Here is a 22,764-nt window from a genome sequence, read left to right on the forward strand (position 1 = left end):
TGGAAATTGATAGATGTGCTCCGCTTTGGAAAGGCTTCAGAGAGCAAGTCACTGCTAACATGGATCTCTTCTTTGCTGCTCTGTGTCTCCGGGAGACCCGACTTAACTACTATTAGGAGTCGTAACTTTCTTTTTTGTCTCTCTGTTTTGCATAGTTCACACTGAATTTTCCTCCATGGTATTATATTTGCATGTGATTATAATGGAATATATATATTAAGCAAATTGATCTATGTGTCAATTACTTGTGATCATTATAATAAATTGAGGAAACTTAAAGTTGGAACAGTAGCATGAAAAGATACTGCTTCACTGTCACTGCAACTTCTCTATAAATCTTTTTGCTCCTGTTTTGAAGAATGATTTTTAGACTTACTAAAGTTTTCAGAGAATTTCCAGTGAGAAATACTCACTTTGCCATTGAAAAGAAGGATTTACTTGAACTACCTCTTCCTTTCTGTGTGCCTGTACTGTTGTTATATTTGTATGGAAAATGGTTGTGCTACTTATTCCTTTCACGCTGTCGAGTTAGCACGCTTATAAAATGGTGGATGAGAATCTAATTTAACTTTTGCATTGTTAATTAACTCGAGCCCTAACTAGGGCTCCATCTAGGGCTTCCATCTGCCTTTAGTTTTACTAGCAGTGAGACTCTACTGGCAAAAAGGTGAACACAGGGATTGCTACAGATCAGAATTCTACTTACTGATGGCAAAAATTAGAGCCAAGGTGGTTTTGCTTTCTATTGGTCTCTAGAAATTTTCTGAGGAGTGCATTAGAGAAAGCAGGGAGAAGAGCAAGGCAGCTCTTCTGTAAAGTGAAAATACACTGTTAAATTCTATCAAAAGATCCAGAAGAACTTACATAAAAAACTACCTCTTATCTTTTTTCTCTTGAAACATTTCTTGGTGAATTTGTAATATTTTGAAAATAAGTTGCAGAAAAGCATAGAATTTTGTATTTTTCAATAATATATTGAACTATGCCTTAGAATAGCATCCTTGCTGATGCTTTCCAATGCTTGAGAATGTCTTCTGTATCTAAAAACTGTTTCAAAACTTAATTGTCGTTATGTTAATTTTTGAATATACGTTGAGGATATCGTGTTACATTTTTCGTCTGTTTTTCTTAAATAAGATTTGTTCTGTATCTATATCACAACACTAGATCTTTCCTTATGTAGTTTTTAGTCTTTTTTTTTAACCCACCAGTAACATTGATATTTTAAAATTCCTTTTTCATCCATAGCCTATTTTCTCCAGTGTCTATTTTCAAATGTAGCTCTGCAGGTCACTGACAAGACCAAAAAAAAAAAAAAACTATGCACTGTGAATGGCTGTGCAGGTCTTCCTGATATTTAGTATATTTTTATTGCCCAGAACTAAAGAGAAAATAACTTCTTCGAACACATATAACTGTGTACTTGAATCTTTAAGAATGAAAAATCACGTACTTATACATAAGTTTGAGTTTTTATAAATTACTCCAATATTGCTTTTATTTCTTAAACTTTTTCCTTCAGCATTTCTGAAAACCTTCTATCCAAAATGGCTATGGAATTACAATGTTGGAATCTCAAACTATGTTGACTTTTTCTCTTTTTTTTTCCTAGTGTAACTTTTTCTGGTCAGTATTATTTTTGCAGATAATGCCACTTTTGGTACTCTTTGCAAACTAGCAAAAGGTCCAAGTCATAAAAATCATTACTTTAAAAATGGCCAAGAAAGTGAATAGCTGCATTTTTCTTTCTCAGGCTGTATTGCACAGAGAAAGGATGCTGTCTGCCAACAAAACTGCAAACAGAGGTTTTTATACCTTGAAAATAATTATTTTGAGCTTGCAGAATAGAATAGTAAACATTTCTGTTACCAGGCAGCTAAAGGTTGTAGCCTTTTGTTTAAAAAGAAGGGGGGAGGGGGACAAATAGTTCTATTTATTAAGCAAAGCAAATTTTCTTTCTTTTTTTTTTTTTTTTTTTTTACTCTAATGGTGTACTTGGATTTTTCTTCCCTTCAGAGAAAAAAAATAGTACATTGTACATTCTTTAAGTTAACTGGATGCTTTAATAGGCATGAAATACAATTTAGATTTTAAAGATCATGTTACTCCTTCATTTTCATGATACTTAAATTTGGAGTGGAATTGACAGATTAAACTGCAGTTTTGTATTTCCTTATACAAATTTGCCAAATTTTCTCAAGTAACGTAACAGTGAAAGTTTTTAAAGGAATGTGTAGCATTTGGGGGACTTGTCTCTATTCTAACATTACTATAATAGTATTCTAATAAAACGAGAGGGAACAGAACTTTCTAGATATCTGTAGCTTCTGGTACTGAATTACTTTGTTGCTTTATATTGATGTTATCTACTCAGGGGTATTTTGTACATGTAGAACACTTGCTTATCTGCTTTGGAATTTGTACTTTATGCTGTCATGTACATGAACTCTGTTGTGAATAATTTTAAAACAACCCTTTTATATTTCTTTTTAACAGAAGGGGACAAACAGTTTGTAGAAGGCTTTATTTAACAAGAGATTGTAAAGAAAACGACAAAAATGCCGAAACCAGTAAGTAGCTATTTTCTTACCTAGAATTTAACAGGCTTTTTACCCTTTGGAGGTGATTGGCTCTAATGTTTTTTGACTCTCCCATTAGTAGATTTCATGAGACCTGCTCAAATGCATGTATCTGGAGCTCAAGGCGTTTAGTACCATGCGTGAAGAAAAGGTCAAGAAATACTGGCACAGCAGGGAGTTGTGTGCAGTGCAGGTAGGGGTGGCCGGTACTCACCATAATGCTCACCGTTTGGCTGTCAGGAAGAGTGGCTTTTCAAGAATTGTTGATTTTGAGATGAGATGATATACAGTGGTTAATGGGGACATACTTTGAGCCTGACTCAACGTCTGGTAGAGTCAATGGAAGGATTTGCTGTAGGATTTGGCAGGGAAAGGCAGCATACATGTAATGAGTACATACAGGGCTAATTTAGGTGGTAGTTTAACCATGTTAAAAGATATAATCTAGAGGGCAGGAAGGAAACAAGCATTTTTGTCATCTCCCATTCGCTTCTAGTCTGAGATAAGGGTTAATGTGTTTTCTATCTGACTTCTGTTTCAATATTTGTTTTATAATTTCTTTAAGGAAGTTATTATTCTGCCACTTGATTTTTCTGCCATTGGTGTAAAACAAAGAACTCGATTTCATTTACCACATGTTCAGTGAATTTTTGGTAGTTTTTTCCTCTTAAATGCCATGAATGAAGGATTTGAAAGGGGGGAACTTAGTTGAAGATGATTTTTACAGAGTTGATGTGATTTATGGAGTAGCTGTCAAGGTTTTGTTGTTTACTGATTTTGCAGCTCAGTAACATATTGCCCTCTTCCTAATCATAAACGTGTATGTGTACACATAGCTTGTATAGTGTGGGCTTGCAAACATATAAGATTTTTGTTATTAATCAAAAATTACCTATGTAAATAGGCAGTATTCCATGCCTATATTTGGAAATGGTACAGCTTGATGAATAACATCCCAGGACTATCCCAGGACGAAGTTCTGTTCTGAGTTTTCATCTCGTGGCTGACACTGACCATGTCACTTTTTCTGTGATTTTATTTTTTCTCCTCCTGAATGGGGTCAATATGCTTGCATTTTATGAAACTCAAAATAGTTTCACATCCTGCCCACTTCCTAAAGAAAGTTGGACTTTTTAAGTGTAGAAAAATGGATTAGCACCATACTATTTTCTGACCTTTGACTCCTGGCCATGTTAATTGGGTGATGCCCTTAATAGAGTTTCTCAACAGGAAAAATGTATTTTAAAAATAAGGAAAGTTACTAGGAGGCTGTGTGGTTCTGAGAGCCCCCAAATCATCCCCTCATATACAGACTAATGAAAGCATAAAAGGAATCACTAGAAGAAGAGGGAGCCTTAGGCTGCCCCTTTTTAGCCTATGGAGTCAGAAGCTCAAAACTTTAGGCAGGCAGCATTCCCTCTGCTTTAGGCACCCAAGAGAGCTACAGCAAATGTAGCTCTGGAATGACTCAGAAGAGAAGCAGTCTGCTCAGAACTGAGATTGCAGAAAGTGGTGGGGGGCACAATCTACTTTAGGAATGGAAATTAGCTACCAGATCTCAGGAAAGAAGCTGGACTCATGCCAAGTGTTTCATTTATGAGAGGCTTTATATAAGAGCTTTTGTATTTTGTGTTTTTCTTCCTGGTGACCAAGCGACATGGGAGATTGAAGGAGGGAAAAAAACAGGTGAAAGGAACTATTAAGAAATTGATTTTTTTTTTTCCCTCGAAAATATCTTATATGCATTCTGCCCCCTCCCCCCATAAACTCCAAGTTGTTGTACTTACTTGTAATCATTCATTTGTAAATGAAGTAGTAGCATACATGCCAAATGATTCATTGACCATACCTATGAGCTGCTGAACTCAGAAATCAGCTTTTGCTCTGATTGCTTCTTAAATGGTAGACTTTTTTGAAGCTTTTTGTGTATTTTCATGACAGTAAGAGCCTAGTCATTGGTTTTGTTTAGTGCATTTGGAACTGTTCTTTGGGCCTTGCTCTTCTGCTAGGGTTTGATAGCATGGGCCAGAGAAGGGCTCTTGCTGCACGTACTCATTTCAGCTCTTGCTAATTGTCTTCAAAGACAACCTGTAACAGCCAAAGGTACTTCTTGTCCAGAAACTGCTTGCATTTTAACTCTTTTTTTTTTTTTTTAATCTGTGCAGTAAAATAGTCTATGTTCTCCAGAGGTATTTTTAGAGGTCTTTTAACCTAAAAACAAAGGTTTTTTTCCTCCAAATGTCGTAAAAATTATCCTGCTGATTTTTGAAAAATTGGCTACTCTTAAAGTATTTGCACCTGAGCAATGTAACAGTAAATAATCTCTCCACGGTTTAGAATAAAGATGTATTTTGATATGAATAACAGATAATGAAGTCATAGATTGGTTTAAATTGACACTGAATCACGGGAAAATCACTAGAATAGATATATTTTTCACTGTTTTCACTTCGAAGCTGAGTGAATGGAGACTGTTAAAGGGCCTTATCTTTACTTTCAAATTCAGTAGGGTATTTTACATTTTCCAGAAGTTAAGTTGTCTCCTGAAATAAGGGTCGTGACACTAGAAGTGATACTTTGAGTGATAGTAAAAGTTCGCTGTTCTTACATGTTTGGATTTTTGTCTGCTACAAGCTACTAGGTTACACAGCTTGAGTGAAAAGCTTGTTTTGGAAAGAGGCAAAGTGACTTAAATATTGTCTTGAGACCTTAGTGTAATAAAAAAAAATCAGAAAAAAAGAAATCTCTTTTTTGAGGCATCACTTAATTTGCTTCAATAGAAAATAACGTTTTGTCTTTATTGAGAATAAAGCGACTTTCCATCTCTCCTGCCTTTTAAAACAAAACATCAAAATAGTTCAAGTCTTTACTGGTCTCATTCCTACCTGGCAGTATAAGATTAAGTATCATTTAGCTTCTGTTGTGATCTATCTTTTTTTATAGTGCTCAGTATTTAATTAGGTCTTTATTGCTGTAGACAAAGCTGAAGCTACTAATTAGGTGGTATTTTTAAGTGTTTAGTTCTGTGCTCACTGAAGAACAGCCTTTTTGGTGAATCTTATTTTTTTTTCCTAAATGATACAAAATGTTTCTCAGATGTATGCTGTTCTCTCAGATCATCACCAAAAATAGAAGTATGGAGGCTAAAATTAGGTACCATTAGTTACATAACTGTTAATCATTTCATAGGCTAAGAAGATTACATTTAATTGAGTGAAATATTGGTTGCATTTAGAAGGTGTAAAAGGAGTTAAAATTATCAACTATTTTTGCTGGTAGTTTTGAGTGTTTTCCTATCATACTCAAAGGCATGAAAGAGAAACCATTCAGGTAGTAGCAGACCTAAATGTCCAAGTGACTGAAATTTACAAAAAGTTCTTAATTCTTCAGCATATTTTAGGATGTTTTTTGTCCAGAAGAAGTAATTGTAGAACAATATGTACATTAAAAATATTATTTATAAAATTAACTCTGTAAAGTAGTGAAAGGGCACTATAAACTTACTGAAATGCTCTTATTTTACAGGAAATTCTTTCAGAAACATAGTGCAATATTTGAATTACAGTTTGACTATGATTTTTTTTCTACAGTATAAATGGAAATCTGATAACTGCTTTGAGAACTATTTTCCTTTGACTTGACTGCTGGCAAAATGCACATGCTGTTACTCTGTAGCCTTCAATACCTAATGCTGTTTAATTCTTACTGTTTCCTTATCTTGTTCTTTTTTCTTTGTTGCATCTCTTCACATACGTGCATCAAGGTTGGTGCATGTTTGTGCACTGTGTAGAGCCGTGAGAGCAATATGCTGCTATTCCTTAATACAAATAAGTTAATATATAAGTATAATATAGGCAGTGGGCAGCTAAACTATTGGGAACGAGCTCTTGAAAGGAACTTTTTTGCTATATGTAATTTTATTATAAATTGGAATAAGGCTAGTTCCTATGCCTTTACAAGTGATTAATACTGTGTTTATTGAAACAAAGCAAAGCTACTGAAATCTTTTTTTTTCAGGTTAAATCCTTTATTTTGTATTTTATTTTTTCTCCTACATATTGGTAATGATGCAGTTTGGGGCTTCGTAATGAAAACTGAAGTGCTACAAGTAATCTCTGCAGCCTATGACTAAGCTACAGTAACTGTTCCTCTTTAATAGGATGAAGTTATTTAATACTAGACAATTAAGCTAAACAGTATTTTTGTGCATATTCTAAAGAACATGTCCAACATTGAGGAGAGACCCAAAAGTTAATGTGATGAATGTGTAATGTCCCATTAAATTGTGCAAGATTGAAGCTAGGTACTACAAGGAAGTGCAGACATATTTTTAAAGTCCTTAAAGCACTGAAAATATACAACAAAAATAACTGCCATATAAATGTATCGATTTAATATGTGCATATGGAAATTGCTGTTTCAGATCTGCTTGTTCAGCTGCTCTGCCTTATTCTTTGTTGATTTTGATAAATTGTTATAGATATAATGCTTTGATTGCTTTTTATAAATATTCATATTAAGTATTTTAGGATATGAGGGGTTTGTCTCAGCTCACATGATTGGCCTCTGTCATCAAAACGTTGGTTGCTTCCTTCACAACGAATAATCAAAATATATGCATATATACACACCCCTTGACTTTACGGTGCCTTAAGTGTTTGGAAGCAAGTTTAATAAAACAAAGATAAACTGAAACCACTGCTTCTAATGCTAAGAGGCAAAATATAGTTATTAGACAAGGGTTGTAATGCATGACAGAGGGAAAAAGTTTCTTGTCCCTGGTCACTTGTCTAGCAGTAGAGTTGCTGTTAACGATAGATCAGTTAAACTGAACTAATCAGTTACTTTAAAACTATGAGCTACCTGGATTTCCTGTTCTAACGGAGAGCTTTGCTATATGGTTTTCATAAATCTCCAGCAGAACTTGTGCTATATTGACCTTCATGGTATACTTTATACATTCTTATGGTGTCCTTGTTTATAAAATTGACTCTTCGAAGTAGCCAGCCAAAGAAAATATATAGTGCTAAGAATTATCTTTCTTTCAGAACATAGAATTTCTTGAAATTCTGTAGAATAACTCGTTGACTCCCACTTTCATTTTTCTTCATCACAGCCTTATAATGTAGTCTGTGGTATTCTAAATGATTTGTTCATATAATTTAACATATGATGACACAGAAGCAGTTGTCATGGTATTTTTGTGAATCCTCTGGCGAAGTCGACATTGCTCAGTTTCTAAACCCAAAACCTTTCTCAGTATTTCCCAGCTATGACCACCATGTCACACTAAACCGATCATGAATCCAATAAATTATTAGATTGCAGAATCAAAAATATCCTTTGGGAATGGTCAGTTTTTAACTTTTAAAAAAGAATATTTGCTCAAACATGCTTGCGAATTTGTAGAACCCTTTAGAGAGTTGAATTGAGAAAGCATCTGCTCTGGGAGCAAAGTTACATCTAAATATACCCAATGAATGTACCAAACAAGCTGCAGCAGTTCCCCAGGTCTGTCTTAATGTTTTGTGGTGATCTCTGAAGACAGAGGACAAGTAAAATTGAAAAGTTGCCATAAAATGAGTCTTGTGGTATGAGTGATGGTAGCCTTCCAGTATTTGCTAGAGGAAATTATAGGGGAGATCGTTTGTGTTGCAGTATTTATGTGATAAAATTAGTACGGAGCAAGTAGGTCCAGGTTAGTATCTTTGTAATTTCTGGTTTGGATGATTCTCCCTTAGGGCTCTGTTAGGAGGCTGGTTCCATGTAGCTGGAAGCAGTAGATGACACCAGTTTCCATCCAGCGCCCACATGGGACATCCTTCTCTTCCTGCACTTCCTCAGTTCTGTGCCTTGTTTACTCAGTGGGAGCCTCTCGTGTGACTGTTTTCTAGACAAGTCTGTACATTCCCCATTACTTTCCTTAAAACGCATTGTTAGCTTTATCCTGCTAAATAAAACGTAACTGAGAACATAGATTTGAGTGCTGTGTGAGCCAGATTTGGGCTGGATAAGTAACCCTTCTGGGTTCGGTCCCAGGTTCTGTCAAAAGTAACTTTATTTTCCATGCCCAAAAATAACTGCAGCTTTGTAGCAAGAAGCTATAGAGCTGTGGAAGCTCAGTATTTGTATGCTACAATTTAAATGCGTCTGAATATCCTGAGGAGGTGAACGATACACTTTAATCAAGAGCAGTATTACCTGTTTGAGTCTTTCAGAGGTATCATAAAGGGTAGCATGTTATCCCTTTTATTTGAGACTTTCTTAATAGAACTGACTAGTAATCACCCTGTTACTAACATTTACATCACGCGGCATTTACATTTGCAGAAGTTCAGAGACCAAGATGTAGTGGGGTGCTTGGAAGTGACCGTGCGCCCTCAGTGTGTGTTGGTACCTGTCCCAGCTGCAGGTGTTAGAGCCTTCTGCCTGTGTCTGTAGCAGCTTCCAACCTATACAATTGGTGGTTAGTTTTGCCTCCATATCACATCTGTTATTATTCGGTTGAGTATTTTAGTTAGCCCATTTTTAGAAGATGATATTTGAAATTAGATTTTTCTTTTTTTTTCTTTTTTTCTTTTTTGCTGAAGTTTTAAGAAGTCTGCTGCTAGTTTAACTTCCTTTGCTTTGCAGTGCTCCTGTGGCACTTGCTGCCTTTTTAGCAATGCTGCTGTTACATAACAGTGCTTTGACATTTAGTAAAGTTACATTATAGCCTTATTTCTCTTTATTTTAGCTGTTGTAAAACTGTTTTACTTTTTGGAGTTGCATACTGAACTGCTTAAAAATTTTTTAATTAAAGGACAACTGCTCTGTGAACCAGTTCAGTGAGGTAGACTTAAAATTTTAAATGAGATATTTTCTCCTTTGGACGTGAGGGAGGTGAATCTAGAGAAAACAGCTCTTCTCTCCACATATCCCTTAATTTTTTTTGGTAATAAAAGTTCACTATCTTTTCCTCCAAAGCCTTCAACTCTTGTTCTTTATCAGTGTTTGCACACACATTAGCACACAAGTTTGTTCAACCTTGCTATCATCGTTGTTTGCAGGTCTATAACCTAGAGGTTCTCCAACTCCTGCTACTCTTGTCTCTTATATCCAGCCCATGCCCAAAGTTATTTACCTTGACACTAAAGACAGGAGTGAACAAGTTTTAAGTGTTAGACAGGGACAAACGTCCATCTACTTTTCTCTTTCACACCTTTGAGCTGTGTTTTGTCTTACTGAACCTTTTCCATGCTTGCTTTTCAAAGGATTTCACCAAACAGAAAAGTTAAGGAGTAGTTATTAGAAAACGCCTTTATGGAGAAGCAGGTGAAGTGGTAGAAGTACTTCCAGTGCAAGGCCTAATTTACTCCTGTTCCATATTTTATGGTACACAGAGAACTAGCAATATATTTGTGTGTGCCTTAAATTTGGTGAAATGTCATGTTTCTGACTTTTCATTTGTAGCAAAGTAAAATTGATGTTAACCTTTTATACTCTAAAGATAAATAAAACATGGCAATAGGAATGCAGGACCATTCTGTGTTTAATACTTGGCTCTCATCACAGTTTTCACTTCTATGTAGACCAGTTGAAGTGATTTTTGGAGATACCACCTGGTGAATCTGACCACTTGTTTTGAGGCAAATGGAAACTGTGGCTATTGAGAATCATCTAGAAAACGATTTTTTATTTCACAAGAGTGGGCAAGTCCATTAAATGACAGTGATTTGATTTTGCAGGGGGTGGAGAGAGAGGAAAGGTGCATATAGTTTAAGTGGTATTATTCTGTAGTCTCTCCAGTGGTGAAAATCTGCTGTTATTCTGTCCTGAAGCCTGTAAGCTCTATTCCATTTCCTTCAAAAGAGCTGGGCCTCCAAATCTTGGAAATGCCAGGACAGCAGGCTGCGTGTGGTGGTGGTGTTTGTTTTTATTATTGCCAAATACAAATACCTTGAAATGACAATGCATGTGGCTTCAACCTTCCTTTTACACAAGTTTGGGAGGCAAAACCTACTACAATGAATATAGTGAATGCTTTGCTACAGTGAATGCTTTGATGAATCTTAGTGGCCACGTTAGTCATTTCATTAAATCAGTTCTAGTCTTTTTTCGTGGATTGACTTTCAAAAACAATGTTAAAAAAGAGAAGAGTTTTTGTTGTTGTTTGCGTGGTTTTTTATTACTTTTTTAGATTCACATTTTTCTGTTTGTTGTCTTCTGTATGTGTAAAGACCATCACAATTGTTGAAGTTGCCTCTTGCATGCCCTTTCTTACAAAGATAATCACAGTGTAGGAAACAATTACACTGTCACAATATGATCTAAATGTTTATTTTCTGCAGATCAATGTGAGAGTTACCACAATGGATGCAGAGTTGGAATTTGCCATCCAGCCCAATACAACAGGCAAGCAGCTCTTTGATCAGGTAACTTGGGTGTTCAATATGTTATATTTACGCATATGTACACACATAGGCATAGTTTGATAAAGTTTTGGGTTTTGTCTAGGTTTTCATTGTTTCCATTACATTATGTGAGTTATGTAGTCCTTTTGTTTGACCTTCATTATCAATTCTAATGGAGTGTCTTAAAAATAATGATAGCTTTAAAAAGATGCACAGTGAGGTCTCAGTTGAATCGTGTGGAACTGCTATGAAAGTAATGTTTTTTTTTTTTTTTTTAAAAAGTCTCTAATCACAATGTACTTAAAACTGCAACAAAACTGTGAGAAGTGCATGTGTAAGAAATTCCTGTCACCTTCAGTATTGTCAAATAACAAATGTGAGGAAGAAAATTCAATGAAGAGAGTTGTTATCTTTTGTCCAAGAATAGAAGCCACAGATACTTCCATTCCTAAATATCTGAAAAGTAATGTCCTTAGATTTTAATGTGCTTAGGGATTGCAGACCTGTCAGAGCTACATTTTCTCACTTGGCTGTGCTTTCATCTTAATTCACTTAAATGGGTCGAATAAGTAATTTCTTCTAAAGGTTGTTTTCCTATCAATTTCATGTAATTGTAGAAATCAGAATCTTGAAATAACTTTCTTTGATCCGGGTTATATAGTGTTCTAGAAATATAAAGAGCGAAGACTTGTCGTTGTGCCATTTCTTTTATCCCTCTAGTAACTAGTAAATACTTGATACAAGGTCCGTAATGCATGTATTCAGTTGTAAATATGGAAGTATTCCAAATTACTACTTTAAAATTGTTTAACTATATAATGAACAATTTTTTTTGTTGAACTGTCATTTCTATCCTCTCCACTGTAGACACTGTAGATGCTCAAAGTAGGTAATGTTGAATATTTAAAGAAGATGACACACTTAATGGGTCATTTAAGTGCCTTTAGTACTGAAAAAGGCGTTTAAATCAACTGAAAAATCTCTTTCTTGGGGGGGGTAACCCTGAGCTTTTTATTTTAGTTCTTATTTTTGTTTGTTTTTCTTTTTTTGAAATGAATGTTTGGTTTGTACCCCTTCCCACCTCCATCAGTAGCAGTGTATCCTCAGTCTCTCCACAAGAGTAGAGGCTGTTGCTTCTAGGCGGATGCACAGTGCTGCCTTGATCCTTCATGGCTACTGAGTCTCCTTGAAGAAAAGGCCACAGGCAACTGTCAAGTGTAGAAATGTGAACAACTTGCTTTTTGTCTCACCAGCAGCACCATCGGGTCAAAAGCGTGCTACTGTGTGGCACCAGAGCCTCGAGCTGCTCCTTCTGTCCTGCCAACCTTTGCTATCTTTAGCCATGCAGTGTTGGGTGGGGTGACATTCTGCTCTGTAATGTCTTGTGCCCAAGTAATCGATTTCATCCAAACTGGAGCTTTCACAAATGGAGAATAAAGATAGTTTTGAATTCTTTTTCTCTCCATGTTTCATGCTTTCATCACCTGTGTTTCTCAATTCACTATGTGGCTCTTGCAAGCATCCTCTTGAGAAAAGAGGAAAAAAAAAATTATAAGGTCGGACAAAATCAGCCAGCATAGTCGTGCGTGAGGGGAGAAGCATTTTCTGCCTAACCTTTTCTCTGTGTGTGAGTTCCATAGAGTAACACTAAGAGCTGAACTGTATTGCCTAAGTGGCATGAAATTTTTGGACAAAAGTTACTCTATTTCCCTACAGTAAGAACCCAGTAGCAAAGTTATTCACTGGGTTTGTTTTCAGGGTTGGTGCAGAGATGGTGGATATGTCAGCAGCCTTGTTAGTTATTGCTTACGGAAAATAACCTATCCATTATTTCAGCTGTTACGTAGCATTTCTCTACAGTTTTGTGAACAGTTCTTCCTTTTCCCAGTCAATAGTTGCTTCCAGCTTTTAACTGATGTTTTCTGAAGTTGTTTTTTTCCTGTTCAGAGTGTTTTCTTATCCTTTCCATCTGCTAGCAGTCAAGACATGCTTCTCATGTCTGTGGCTTTTTCTCTTCTCCTGTGAAACTCGGTGAAGTTCTTGTTTATTGCACAAAATCAGTTTTTTTATTTATTTTTTTTCTAAGTCCTACTATTTTAGTTATTTAACCTACTTATCATTAGTCTCCTTGATCCATTCTGTTGTAGATTAGAATGTACAAGTGGGGATCTGTGCCCTTTTAGTTAACCAGTTTCTCATCTTTAACAGTCCCCAGGAGGGAAAGAATCCTGGGATTCACAGTTTGGTGATGGTGTTGGGAGATTGTTTTCCTTGCAAGGTCTTAGCAGTGAGCATCTGAACTGCTGGTTTAGTGCAGTTCGTGTTCAGCAAAGATGTGAGGGTTGTCTCCTTGATATCAAGTTACACCTTATGGGCAGGGTAGTTGAGCATCTGCATTTCTAACCAGCTTGAGCTGCAGCTTGGAGCCTTGGTTAAGTACCAGGGCTTGTCTGGTACAACCACACAGTGAAGAAGAGGAAGCATTCTTGGAATCAGCTACTGAAGCCCTAAATAAGGGGACAGGAGGAGAAAGGGGTGTTTCTCTTTGGTTGTTGAGACATAATACATGTCTCGTAAGTAAGTTTGCAGAGCTTTAACTGTGACATTTGCTAATTTTCAAAATCTTAATTTTGCAATCCGATAGTACTACTTTAAAGTGGAGGAGGATCTATGTGTAAATTCTATTTACTTCACATGCATCTGAATAACCAGCTTGCCAGCATGGTTCAACCTGAGCCCGTACGTAAGTACTACCATACTGGATCTTTCAGAGCCAAAACTTACAATTATCCTTGTTGGACTTTTCTGATAAATTGTTTATTCAATCCACTTTAACTATGCAAAAGTCTGCACATAGTTCTACAATTTCATTGTATTCTGTGTAGTAAAAGTGCTTCTTTGTTTTGAACTTGCTGTCTAATGATTTTACTTGATTCTCTTAATACTTTCATTATGACAAATAATGAATAATCACTCTCTATTTTCCTTGAATATGACATGCAGGTTTTATAGATCTGTATCATGGTTTTCCCTCTTCATTTCTGTCCGTAGCATTAGCTCTGTTTTTCTCAATGAAGGAGATGTTCCTTGTTGCTGATCAATCTTTTCAGTATTTTTCAGTTGCCTCCAGTAATGCAGCATCCTTCTGAGGGGATATGGGCAGTCTGTGTGTAGTATTAGAGATCTGGGAATACCATTGATTTATACAGCAATACAGCAGCATTGTTAGATTTTCTTATACTGCAAGATCTCGCTTGTTAACATTAAGGTTTTGTTTTGTTTTTATTTCTTGAAGTACAGATTTTTTTCAGTAAACTTAATCATTATTGAAGCTCATCCTCCTTGTTATTGTTCATTCAGATATCTTTTCTAAAAGTAAATTTTCTGAAAGACAGAAAATTTTGTCATGCCATTTTTAATTTTTTTAAAGTATTTATAGAAGTCCCTTATAAAAGTTCCATAGTGGTTGAACGTGCAGTAACTGCTCTGCTGCTCTGAGAAGCTGGAAGCGTGTTCCTATTTCTCCTGTTTTCTTTAACTCTTTAATTGGTTTACCCATAAAAAGGCTCTCCCTTTATTTGAGGATTTTCGTTTATTTATTTTTGTAAAAACCTAACCAGTTATTCTGTAGGAAATCCGTATCCAATTTATCAACTGGATCATCCTTATCCCTTTTATCACTGACTCTTAGAAGAAGCCTCAAATACTTGAAGGAGGTGATTCTTCCTCGTTACATCTACAAGTCCACAAATTTTATCCATTGTTACAGCTGTGCTGGCTGTATTTAAAGTGGACTCACTTGTCTGTATGTGTTCAGGCAGTTCCCAGAGCTGATCTTAAAGATCAGCATCATGTTTCTTATCTTGTGCTCCCCAGGTGCTGAGTTGGACTTCTGCAGTAAGTCGCACAATGCGATGGAAAATTTGGCAACCTTGTGTTTGAATTTATTTGGAACTTTTAAGTGAATACTCTTCTGGACCTGGTGTTTTATTATTATTTTATAGTTTATGTTTCAAAATATTCTTGTTTCAGATGGTTTCTAAAGGTTAACTATCATAAAAGATTGTTATAGTGATCATAGGTAACTGTGGATTGTTTATTTTTAGGTGGTGAAAACTGTTGGTCTTCGTGAGGTCTGGTTTTTTGGGCTGCAGTATGTGGACAGCAAAGGCTATTCAACTTGGCTAAAGCTTAATAAAAAGGTAATGATTCCGTACATTTAGAAAAGTATACGATCTAAAAATATAAAGGCTTTAATGTTGTATGTGAGAGATGTCTGATTTCAGATTCACCTGAAAAGTTGCTTCTTACTGTTGTATTTCAAATGGCAGAATAGTCTTCAGCTTGATTAGCTGGAAAGGAGCACAGTCCTACTGCAAAGATGCATCAACGTTGAATTGGGCCGAGAAAGAGGTTTTCTGCATTACCAGTAGTGTGCTAATGTGTACATTAGAAAAACTTCATTCATATGGGCCTGTTTTCATATAGTAAAATGGAATGGAACAAGAGAGTTTCAGAAGAAGGAAAAGAGTATTAGGCATGTTCCTAAACCTCTGCTACCTGTAACCATGTATTTTTGAACAAGCCATCCATAAATAGGCTTCTAACCCTTTGTATAGGTGGCATCTAATAGATAGCTTGTAGGACTTCTGAATGCAGCTTTGGGTGCATCATTTTTTAAAAAATATACATTTATATATAAATATAATTGTAATTATACAATTTTATATATATATATATATATATATATATATATACACTGCTCTATAGAGCCTTTAACAAATAATTTAAGTTGCGTGTAGGGGACCAGCAAGTGTATGCCAATTTCCTTAATTTCTTAATATCCAAAGTTCTGGACATCAAAAAAAAGTCATTTCTTTATTTAGAAAAAGGTTATAAGGTAACAATGTGTGTGTGTTTTCTTTTTCGTTTTGTTTTTTGACCAAAAAAGTGACATAAACTTGTGTAGCTTGTAAGTTATTATTTTAACATTTGTATCAAATACAGATAGGATTGATTACAAATCATAGAATGGATACAGAAAATACAGCTTTATTATGGCAAGAATAAAAATCATTATTCAAAAAAAACTTTAACCATTTCACTTGTGAAGTTAAAGTGAAATATGGAATATATAAACCAGAAGCAGGTGGCCAGTAAGGGAAGTGTGCCAATATTTATTAATGTTCACACTGGAAGTGTTGAATATAGTAATGATACTGCCCTTGGTACCTAATTAAGTGTTTGCATGATATTTGTAATTTTTTGATACTTCTTGCCTGTCAAGCAGACAGATGCATGACTTCACCCCTTGAGGTTCTAGAGAGACTGCTCATACATAAAAAATCAAAACTGTATACAAAAGTGCTTGTGGAATTGGAAGCCTGAGAGTGTTTTTTAAAATTTATTCTGAATGTACTTTCTGCCAATAATTGTTATTTGATGTTAACAAAGAGTTTAATTTTTGAATGTTTCTACTTCCAGGAATAATCAGAGCAGAAAGTTGAGTCGAATTAAGTAAGCTTTTGTTGAAAGTCTGAGCAGAAAACTTCTTAAAACTTGCAAAATGAACACATTATATCTTAGTAAATTTACATAGAAGTCTTGTTTGTAATACTTATCCGTTATAGAAAAATGCTTGCTGGAACTAAATTAATTTTTTTTTTTTTTTTTTAAAGAAGAACAAAGCAGTATTTAGTGCAATAGTTCAAAGACTTTAAAAAGAATCCAACTTCCCAGCTGTGTTAAAGAAATAGTTCTTGTTAAAGAAACCTTTTTAAAGCCTTTTTTTTTTAACTTCCTGTAATTCATCCGCAAGTATAGCTTTCCTATTTTTTCACCAGATTTTATTGTGATAAATACAAATTCACACAAGCCTACAGAGAAACATAAATGGATCTTTGAGTAGTATTGCAAAATTATCTGATTTATCCAAATTGGTGGTGCACTTGGTTCAGTGCCATGTGAATCATGTGTTGGTTTCAAAGGGGGTTTGTCAGGGAGCTTTGCATTTCAGGGCACAGGGGCTGGAGAAATTATTACTCTTAAACTAACTGTATTTTACACACTATTTAGTGCTCCTTTTAATTTTTATTTCTACATTGCTCTCCCTCAGGTAACCCAGCAAGATGTGAGGAAAGAAAACCCTTTGCAGTTTAAGTTCAGGGCCAAGTTTTTTCCAGAAGATGTATCGGAAGAATTAATTCAGGAAATAACTCAGAGACTTTTCTTCCTGCAAGTTAAAGAAGCTATTCTAAATGATGAAATATATTGTCCACCAGAAACTGCAGTTCTTCTGGCTTCCTATGCTGTCCAGTCCAAGTATGGAGATTACAATAAGGAGATCCATAAGCTGGGCTACCTGGCCAACGACAGGCTTCTGCCTCAGCGGTGAGTGAGGTTGCTCCTGATTTTGCATTGTCTGCTATGTATAACTGGATTGCAGCACACTTCTTGTAATTAAGTAGTAGGTGCCAATGTGCATTTACTGGTGGTCTTCTCAAAGGTGTGTATGTTTTGCAATACAAAAATGCAGAAAATAATCTGGTACTTCTGCAGGTTTTCCTCTGCTGAAATAAAATCAAAATCTCCTGAGTCAGACTAAGTTGCCTTAATATCCGCTCTTTTTCTTCAATTCTTGATATATTCTTACAGTTCGGTAAATGATAAATCCGTGAAATTCATAATTTTATTGCAGATAAATTTTGTAGCAGAAGATACTAGACTGAATGGAAAATCCTTCTTTCTCTGAGTTGAGAGAGGAAGGAAAGGGATCTGAGCCAATTTCTTCAATATCATTTCCTTTCATGGTCTTTTCTTTGATTAGTTGCCCTTTAGTTGCCCCTTAAAATTGTTTCTCTAGGAATGCTAGAATACGCTAGAAAAAAGTGAAATGCCTTTTCCCATGTATTTTCTGTTTTAAGCATAATAAAATTATATTATGCATTTGACTCCTAACTGCTGTAATATATTGACAGTTCTGAGTAGGTTAAAACATATGTCCATCATTGCAGCCCAATGTAAGTAAGTTCCATCCATTTTTCTTAAATTACTTTAATTACTGATTTTAGAAATCAAAGGGTAGGGAGCATAGTCTGTTACCTTGTCCTAATGTGTTATATTTTCTTACAAATTACAACAAATGAAAAATCAAAAGTGTCTGTAAATACAAAGATTAATTTCCAGCATTTTCAAGCATTATATTTTTATGACTCTACTGAAAGTTGACATGTGGCGTGACATGGATTTTACTATAGTGAGGATATAAAATACCAAGAAAAAAAGAAATGGCTTCAGACTGTTCTGAAGTGTGTATTTGTTGAAATTGAAAGGTGTGGGAGGTTGTGGTGGTGATTTTTTTTTTTTAAACGCACTGTCTGCATTAAAAAGTGAGCAGCAATTTATAGGAAGGCACATTTCAACTTCTACTAAAGCAAGCTATGCCATGGACCAAGCTTGCTCTTATATCTTCAGGAGTTTAAATTTTTTTGTCAGTTTTGAATAGTAACTTTTTCTGTTAACAGTGTTTTAGAACAGCACAAACTGACAAAAGAACAGTGGGAAGAAAGAATACAGAACTGGCATGAAGAACACAGAGGGATGTTAAGGTAATTGTGCAGAAAACATTTCATGATCTGTAAGATTTTTAGGTTTTGGAGTTCTTTAGCTTAGTGTGAGTTTTGGGAGTAGGGGTTATTTTTGATTGGAAAAAGTTTTTATCTTTTATTCAGATTGGGATAGACAGTTGTCCATCTTCTGTGAAAGTAGAAGTGAGGGTTGATGAGATTGCAGTTCAGTTAGTGGCTCCTTATGTCATTGTTAAGCAAGCTTCTCATCTGCTTTTTTTTTTCCTGTATTTGCCTACATACCTCTAAAATATATTTAATATTTCCGTAGCTCCCAGGGTAGAGCTGTAATGTAGTGATTGAATTGAACTTGTGTATTAATGTAATGAGCTATATAAGTATTTGAATCAATGTACACAGAATTTCTTAGAAGAGAGGTTGCATTCCTAACTAGAATGCCACTTGTTTTTTCTGTGGTTGCCTTACTCATACAATTCACTTTTGACTAATTATGCTATTTTCTTTCATCAGGGAAGATTCTATGATGGAATACCTTAAGATTGCACAAGATTTGGAGATGTATGGAGTCAACTATTTTGAAATAAAGAATAAAAAAGGAACTGAATTGTGGCTAGGAGTTGATGCTTTGGGTCTGAATATTTATGAGCATGATGATAAGTAAGTGGCTAATGTTTCTGTTGGTGCTCTGCCCTAGGAGATCCTATTCTAGATTCGTGCATAACCTACCTTATTGTGTGTTTCTATAACATTTATCAAAAAAGTTTTCAAAGACCTTCTCATCTAAAAGATAGAAAAATGATCGAAGTTAATTGCTAGAATATGTGAATAGTAAACATTAAATAGGATGCTAAGTAGGGCAGTGGGAGAGCAGTTCTGTATGAATTCAAATTTGCATTGCTAAATATGGATGCTTGATAGTTAAACCATTTCTTATGTGGTTTCTTTTAGTACTTTTCACTCCTTCAAGACCTCCTATTCAATCAGGATGAGAAGGTGGTTGTGAATTGGGCAACATTTCATTAAGTCTCTCCTTTTTTTCTTTTCTTTTTTTTTTCTTTTTTTGGAGCAGAAATTAGAATTATAGCTGTTAGAGCACGAAAAAACTTTGGTAACAAAAAAAAAAAAAAAAAACGTTTTAGACATGAAAGAAAAGCAATGATTCATATATCCTGGGAGAGAGATCAAAGAATCTCTTCTGCTCGAATAGTGATAAAGCTGAAAAGTACAAAATTTGAAGAATCATAAAAACACAAGAACACTCACTGTTTGTTCCTTTACAGACAGCTCTGTTAATAGTATTTGATGTTAACAGCACCTTCACAGTGATTTGGAGTTGAGCAAAAGTCAAACACCAGACAGCTGCAGTTAACTAAACTGAAGTTTCGTGCTCTCTACTGATGTTTATATTTCCTAACAAAATTCTGTAAGCCTTAATTGCCATTAGATGGCAATATGACTCCTGAAAGATGGAGGAAATTTTCAGAGAATCACACTGGAAGAACTACTGATTTTGGTATTGTTGCTTTCCTGATATTTGGCAATCAATATTTAAACTGTTTTGCTAACACTCTTGTATTAAGATAATACAAATAGGAAAAAAAATGCTAGGCCTGTGGCGAAAAAAAGGATGCTTTTAGACACAGCAGTGTAACTCTTTCTGATCTCAGTTTATTCAGCCTAAAATGAAAAGGGGATGAAATTCCACTTGAAGGAGTGGAGGGATAAGTATTTTACAGTTAAGCCATGCTACAGTGTTACTGAAGACTAATGTAATTTGGGTGTATTCTCAAATTATATGCTCATCATATTCGCTAAATTTAAAATAAGTTACTTAAAAAGAATCAGTACGTGGCTGCAATGTTTATCATATACTTAATGAGTAGGTGAACTGCAGATGGTAATTTCGAAATGTCTTTTGTTGCAGTGCCACTTGTATGAAGCTTATTCATTTACTGGGTCTGTAATGATGTGTAAAAATTCCTGCTAAAGTATGTTTGAACTATTACCATGTTTGTTAAATGTAATTTTAAAGTGCAGTAGTAAAAATTAGTAGTCTTATATGTTATTGGGCTTGAATAAAATACCCATATTTCTGCTTCTAATGAGAACTTTTTCTCTTTGAAGGTTGACGCCCAAGATTGGTTTTCCTTGGAGTGAAATAAGAAACATCTCTTTTAATGACAAAAAATTTGTCATTAAGCCAATTGACAAAAAAGCCCCTGTAAGTAGGCTGTAAAATAGTATATCTCTGTGTATAAAAAGTCTGAACATGAAGGGACCTGCTCGTGCACTATGGCACAAGTAAATAGTTCATGCCACTAATTTTTCATATGGGTAGAATAGCCTTTTTTCAAAAGGAAATATTTTTGTTCAGGTGTGTTCAACTTTTCCTTTCTCATTCTGGTTGATACTCTATAAAGTTTTCTCCCCCCCCCCCCTTTTTTTTTTTTTAAACTACCGTAAAAAGGCATCTAATTTCATGATGAATTGAAAAGCTGTGGTGTAATATGTTAAAACTTTTTTTCCACTTTTTTTTTTGCTCATACTGCAGCAACGTCTTTCAAGAGACTTTCTGGGGTGAAACGCTGAGTTAGCTTTTGTATTGAAATAGTCTTGCTTTTCTGAAGTTTATGTAAATTACTCTGTGTAGAATTGCTAACTTCTACCTAGGGAATTCAGATGTGATTTTACATTTGTCTTGCATGTTCTTTCCAATAACTGAATTTATGGATTTGTGGTATTGGATTGGTCAGAAGAAGGTTAAAATACTTGTAAGATTAAATTTAACAAATGCAAGCATGCAATTATGCTTTGAGTATTATCACAACTGGTTTATTTTGGGTTAATGGATAATCTGCAATTTTATTTGCTAGGATTTTGTTTTTTATGCACCCCGTCTGAGAATTAATAAGCGAATTTTGGCACTGTGCATGGGAAATCATGAATTGTACATGAGGAGGAGAAAACCTGATACAATTGAAGTGCAACAGATGAAGGCCCAGGCTAGAGAGGAGAAACATCAGAAACAATTGGAAAGGTAAATAAACTTTTCATAAAATGGGCAAAAATATTACACCCTTTGGGAAAATGAAATCCTAGTATATTAGACATTCTAGCATTTGAGAAGATAAATCTGCTTTTCTCTGTAATGTGTAAGCAGGTTTCAGGCTGATGTGGCTGAACTGTCTTAATAGAAAGCTGCAGCTTTTTTTAAGCTTCGACAATGCTAATGATATCTATACAGTCGTTTCTCATAAAGGTGTTTTTGTTAATTCTTAGTTCTGTGTTGTCTGATTCCTAAGGACTTGTACAGTCTATCTTTAGAACAAGTTCAGTGAAGATTAACATAACTTATCTTTTGTATATTTAAAGTTCCTTTTTCTAACCTAGATAAAATGTCAGCCCTATCTGAATCGCAACTGTAATTGTGCATTTGACCTGGTTAAACTATAACTAAGGCTGCTTGTCATCCCATTCATATTTTTGTACAGTATTTTGAAATATAGAAACTTGGTTCTTTAGTTTGCAGTGTTAACTAAACTGAAACATTTAGTTTACTCGTTTAGTAGTGAAACTAATAAATGCAAATCAGAATCATAAGAGAGCAAAATTTAATCCATTCAAGGCCTAAAACCTTTTTATTAATATTCTTAGGGCACAATTAGAAAATGAGAAGAAAAAAAGGGAGTTAGCAGAAAAGGAAAAGGAAAGAATAGAGCGTGAAAAGGAAGAATTAGTGGAACGCTTGAGACAGATAGAAGAACAAACAATGAAAGCTCAGAAAGGTGAGTTCTCGCTGGTCCTGGTGGTGCTGTATGTGGCGGCAATGGTTTGTTTGCTTGACTGTTACAGTGTCACAATCCTCTCTTGTTTTTGAGGGAGGAGGAAGGGGGAGTGTGTGGGTGTTTTTTTTAATAGCAAGAAAAAATGTATTTATGTCTTAAGTTGTATTTTATTAATAATAAATGCTGTGTGTATTTTAAAAAGTTCTAATATGGCAAGGGCTTTCATTTGCTTTAATAAAGTAAAAGTTGAGTCTTTAACTCAATATTATGCAGTGCTTGAAGTGCTGAAATCATGGGGTTGGAGAAAAAGATTCCAAGTATTTCTTTTGAGATTTAGCTTTTCTGTTGAAAGTTCCTTGTTCCACTCCTTCCCTTTGCTTTGCTTGGTCAAATTTGGCCATGGGCTTCTGTGTACTCCCTA

At 35.1% G+C, this 22,764-nt stretch overlaps 1 protein-coding gene across 2 annotated transcripts in view; it reads left to right on the forward strand.

Moving 5' to 3' along the window:
• The first annotated feature begins 2,502 nt into the window (after positions 1-2,502).
• The window catches only part of RDX (radixin), a 35,438-nt gene continuing 15,176 nt past the window's right edge, over positions 2,503-22,764 (forward strand). For both annotated transcript variants that reach the window (XM_088522256.1, XM_010223353.2), the window contains exons 1-9: positions 2,503-2,570; positions 10,910-10,993; positions 15,079-15,174; positions 17,088-17,362; positions 18,496-18,579; positions 19,069-19,215; positions 20,683-20,779; positions 21,432-21,595; positions 22,213-22,343. In XM_088522256.1, coding sequence (XP_088378382.1) covers positions 2,559-2,570; positions 10,910-10,993; positions 15,079-15,174; positions 17,088-17,362; positions 18,496-18,579; positions 19,069-19,215; positions 20,683-20,779; positions 21,432-21,595; positions 22,213-22,343 — 1,090 coding nt within the window. In that variant the 5' untranslated portion in view covers positions 2,503-2,558. The remainder of the gene's footprint in view (positions 2,571-10,909; positions 10,994-15,078; positions 15,175-17,087; positions 17,363-18,495; positions 18,580-19,068; positions 19,216-20,682; positions 20,780-21,431; positions 21,596-22,212; positions 22,344-22,764) is intronic.

This window comes from Tinamus guttatus, unplaced genomic scaffold (assembly GCF_059628265.1).
Source record: "Tinamus guttatus ecotype Peru unplaced genomic scaffold, ASM5962826v1 Tinamus_guttatus_pri_ptg000150l, whole genome shotgun sequence".
Classification (NCBI taxonomy): domain Eukaryota; kingdom Metazoa; phylum Chordata; class Aves; order Tinamiformes; family Tinamidae; genus Tinamus; species Tinamus guttatus.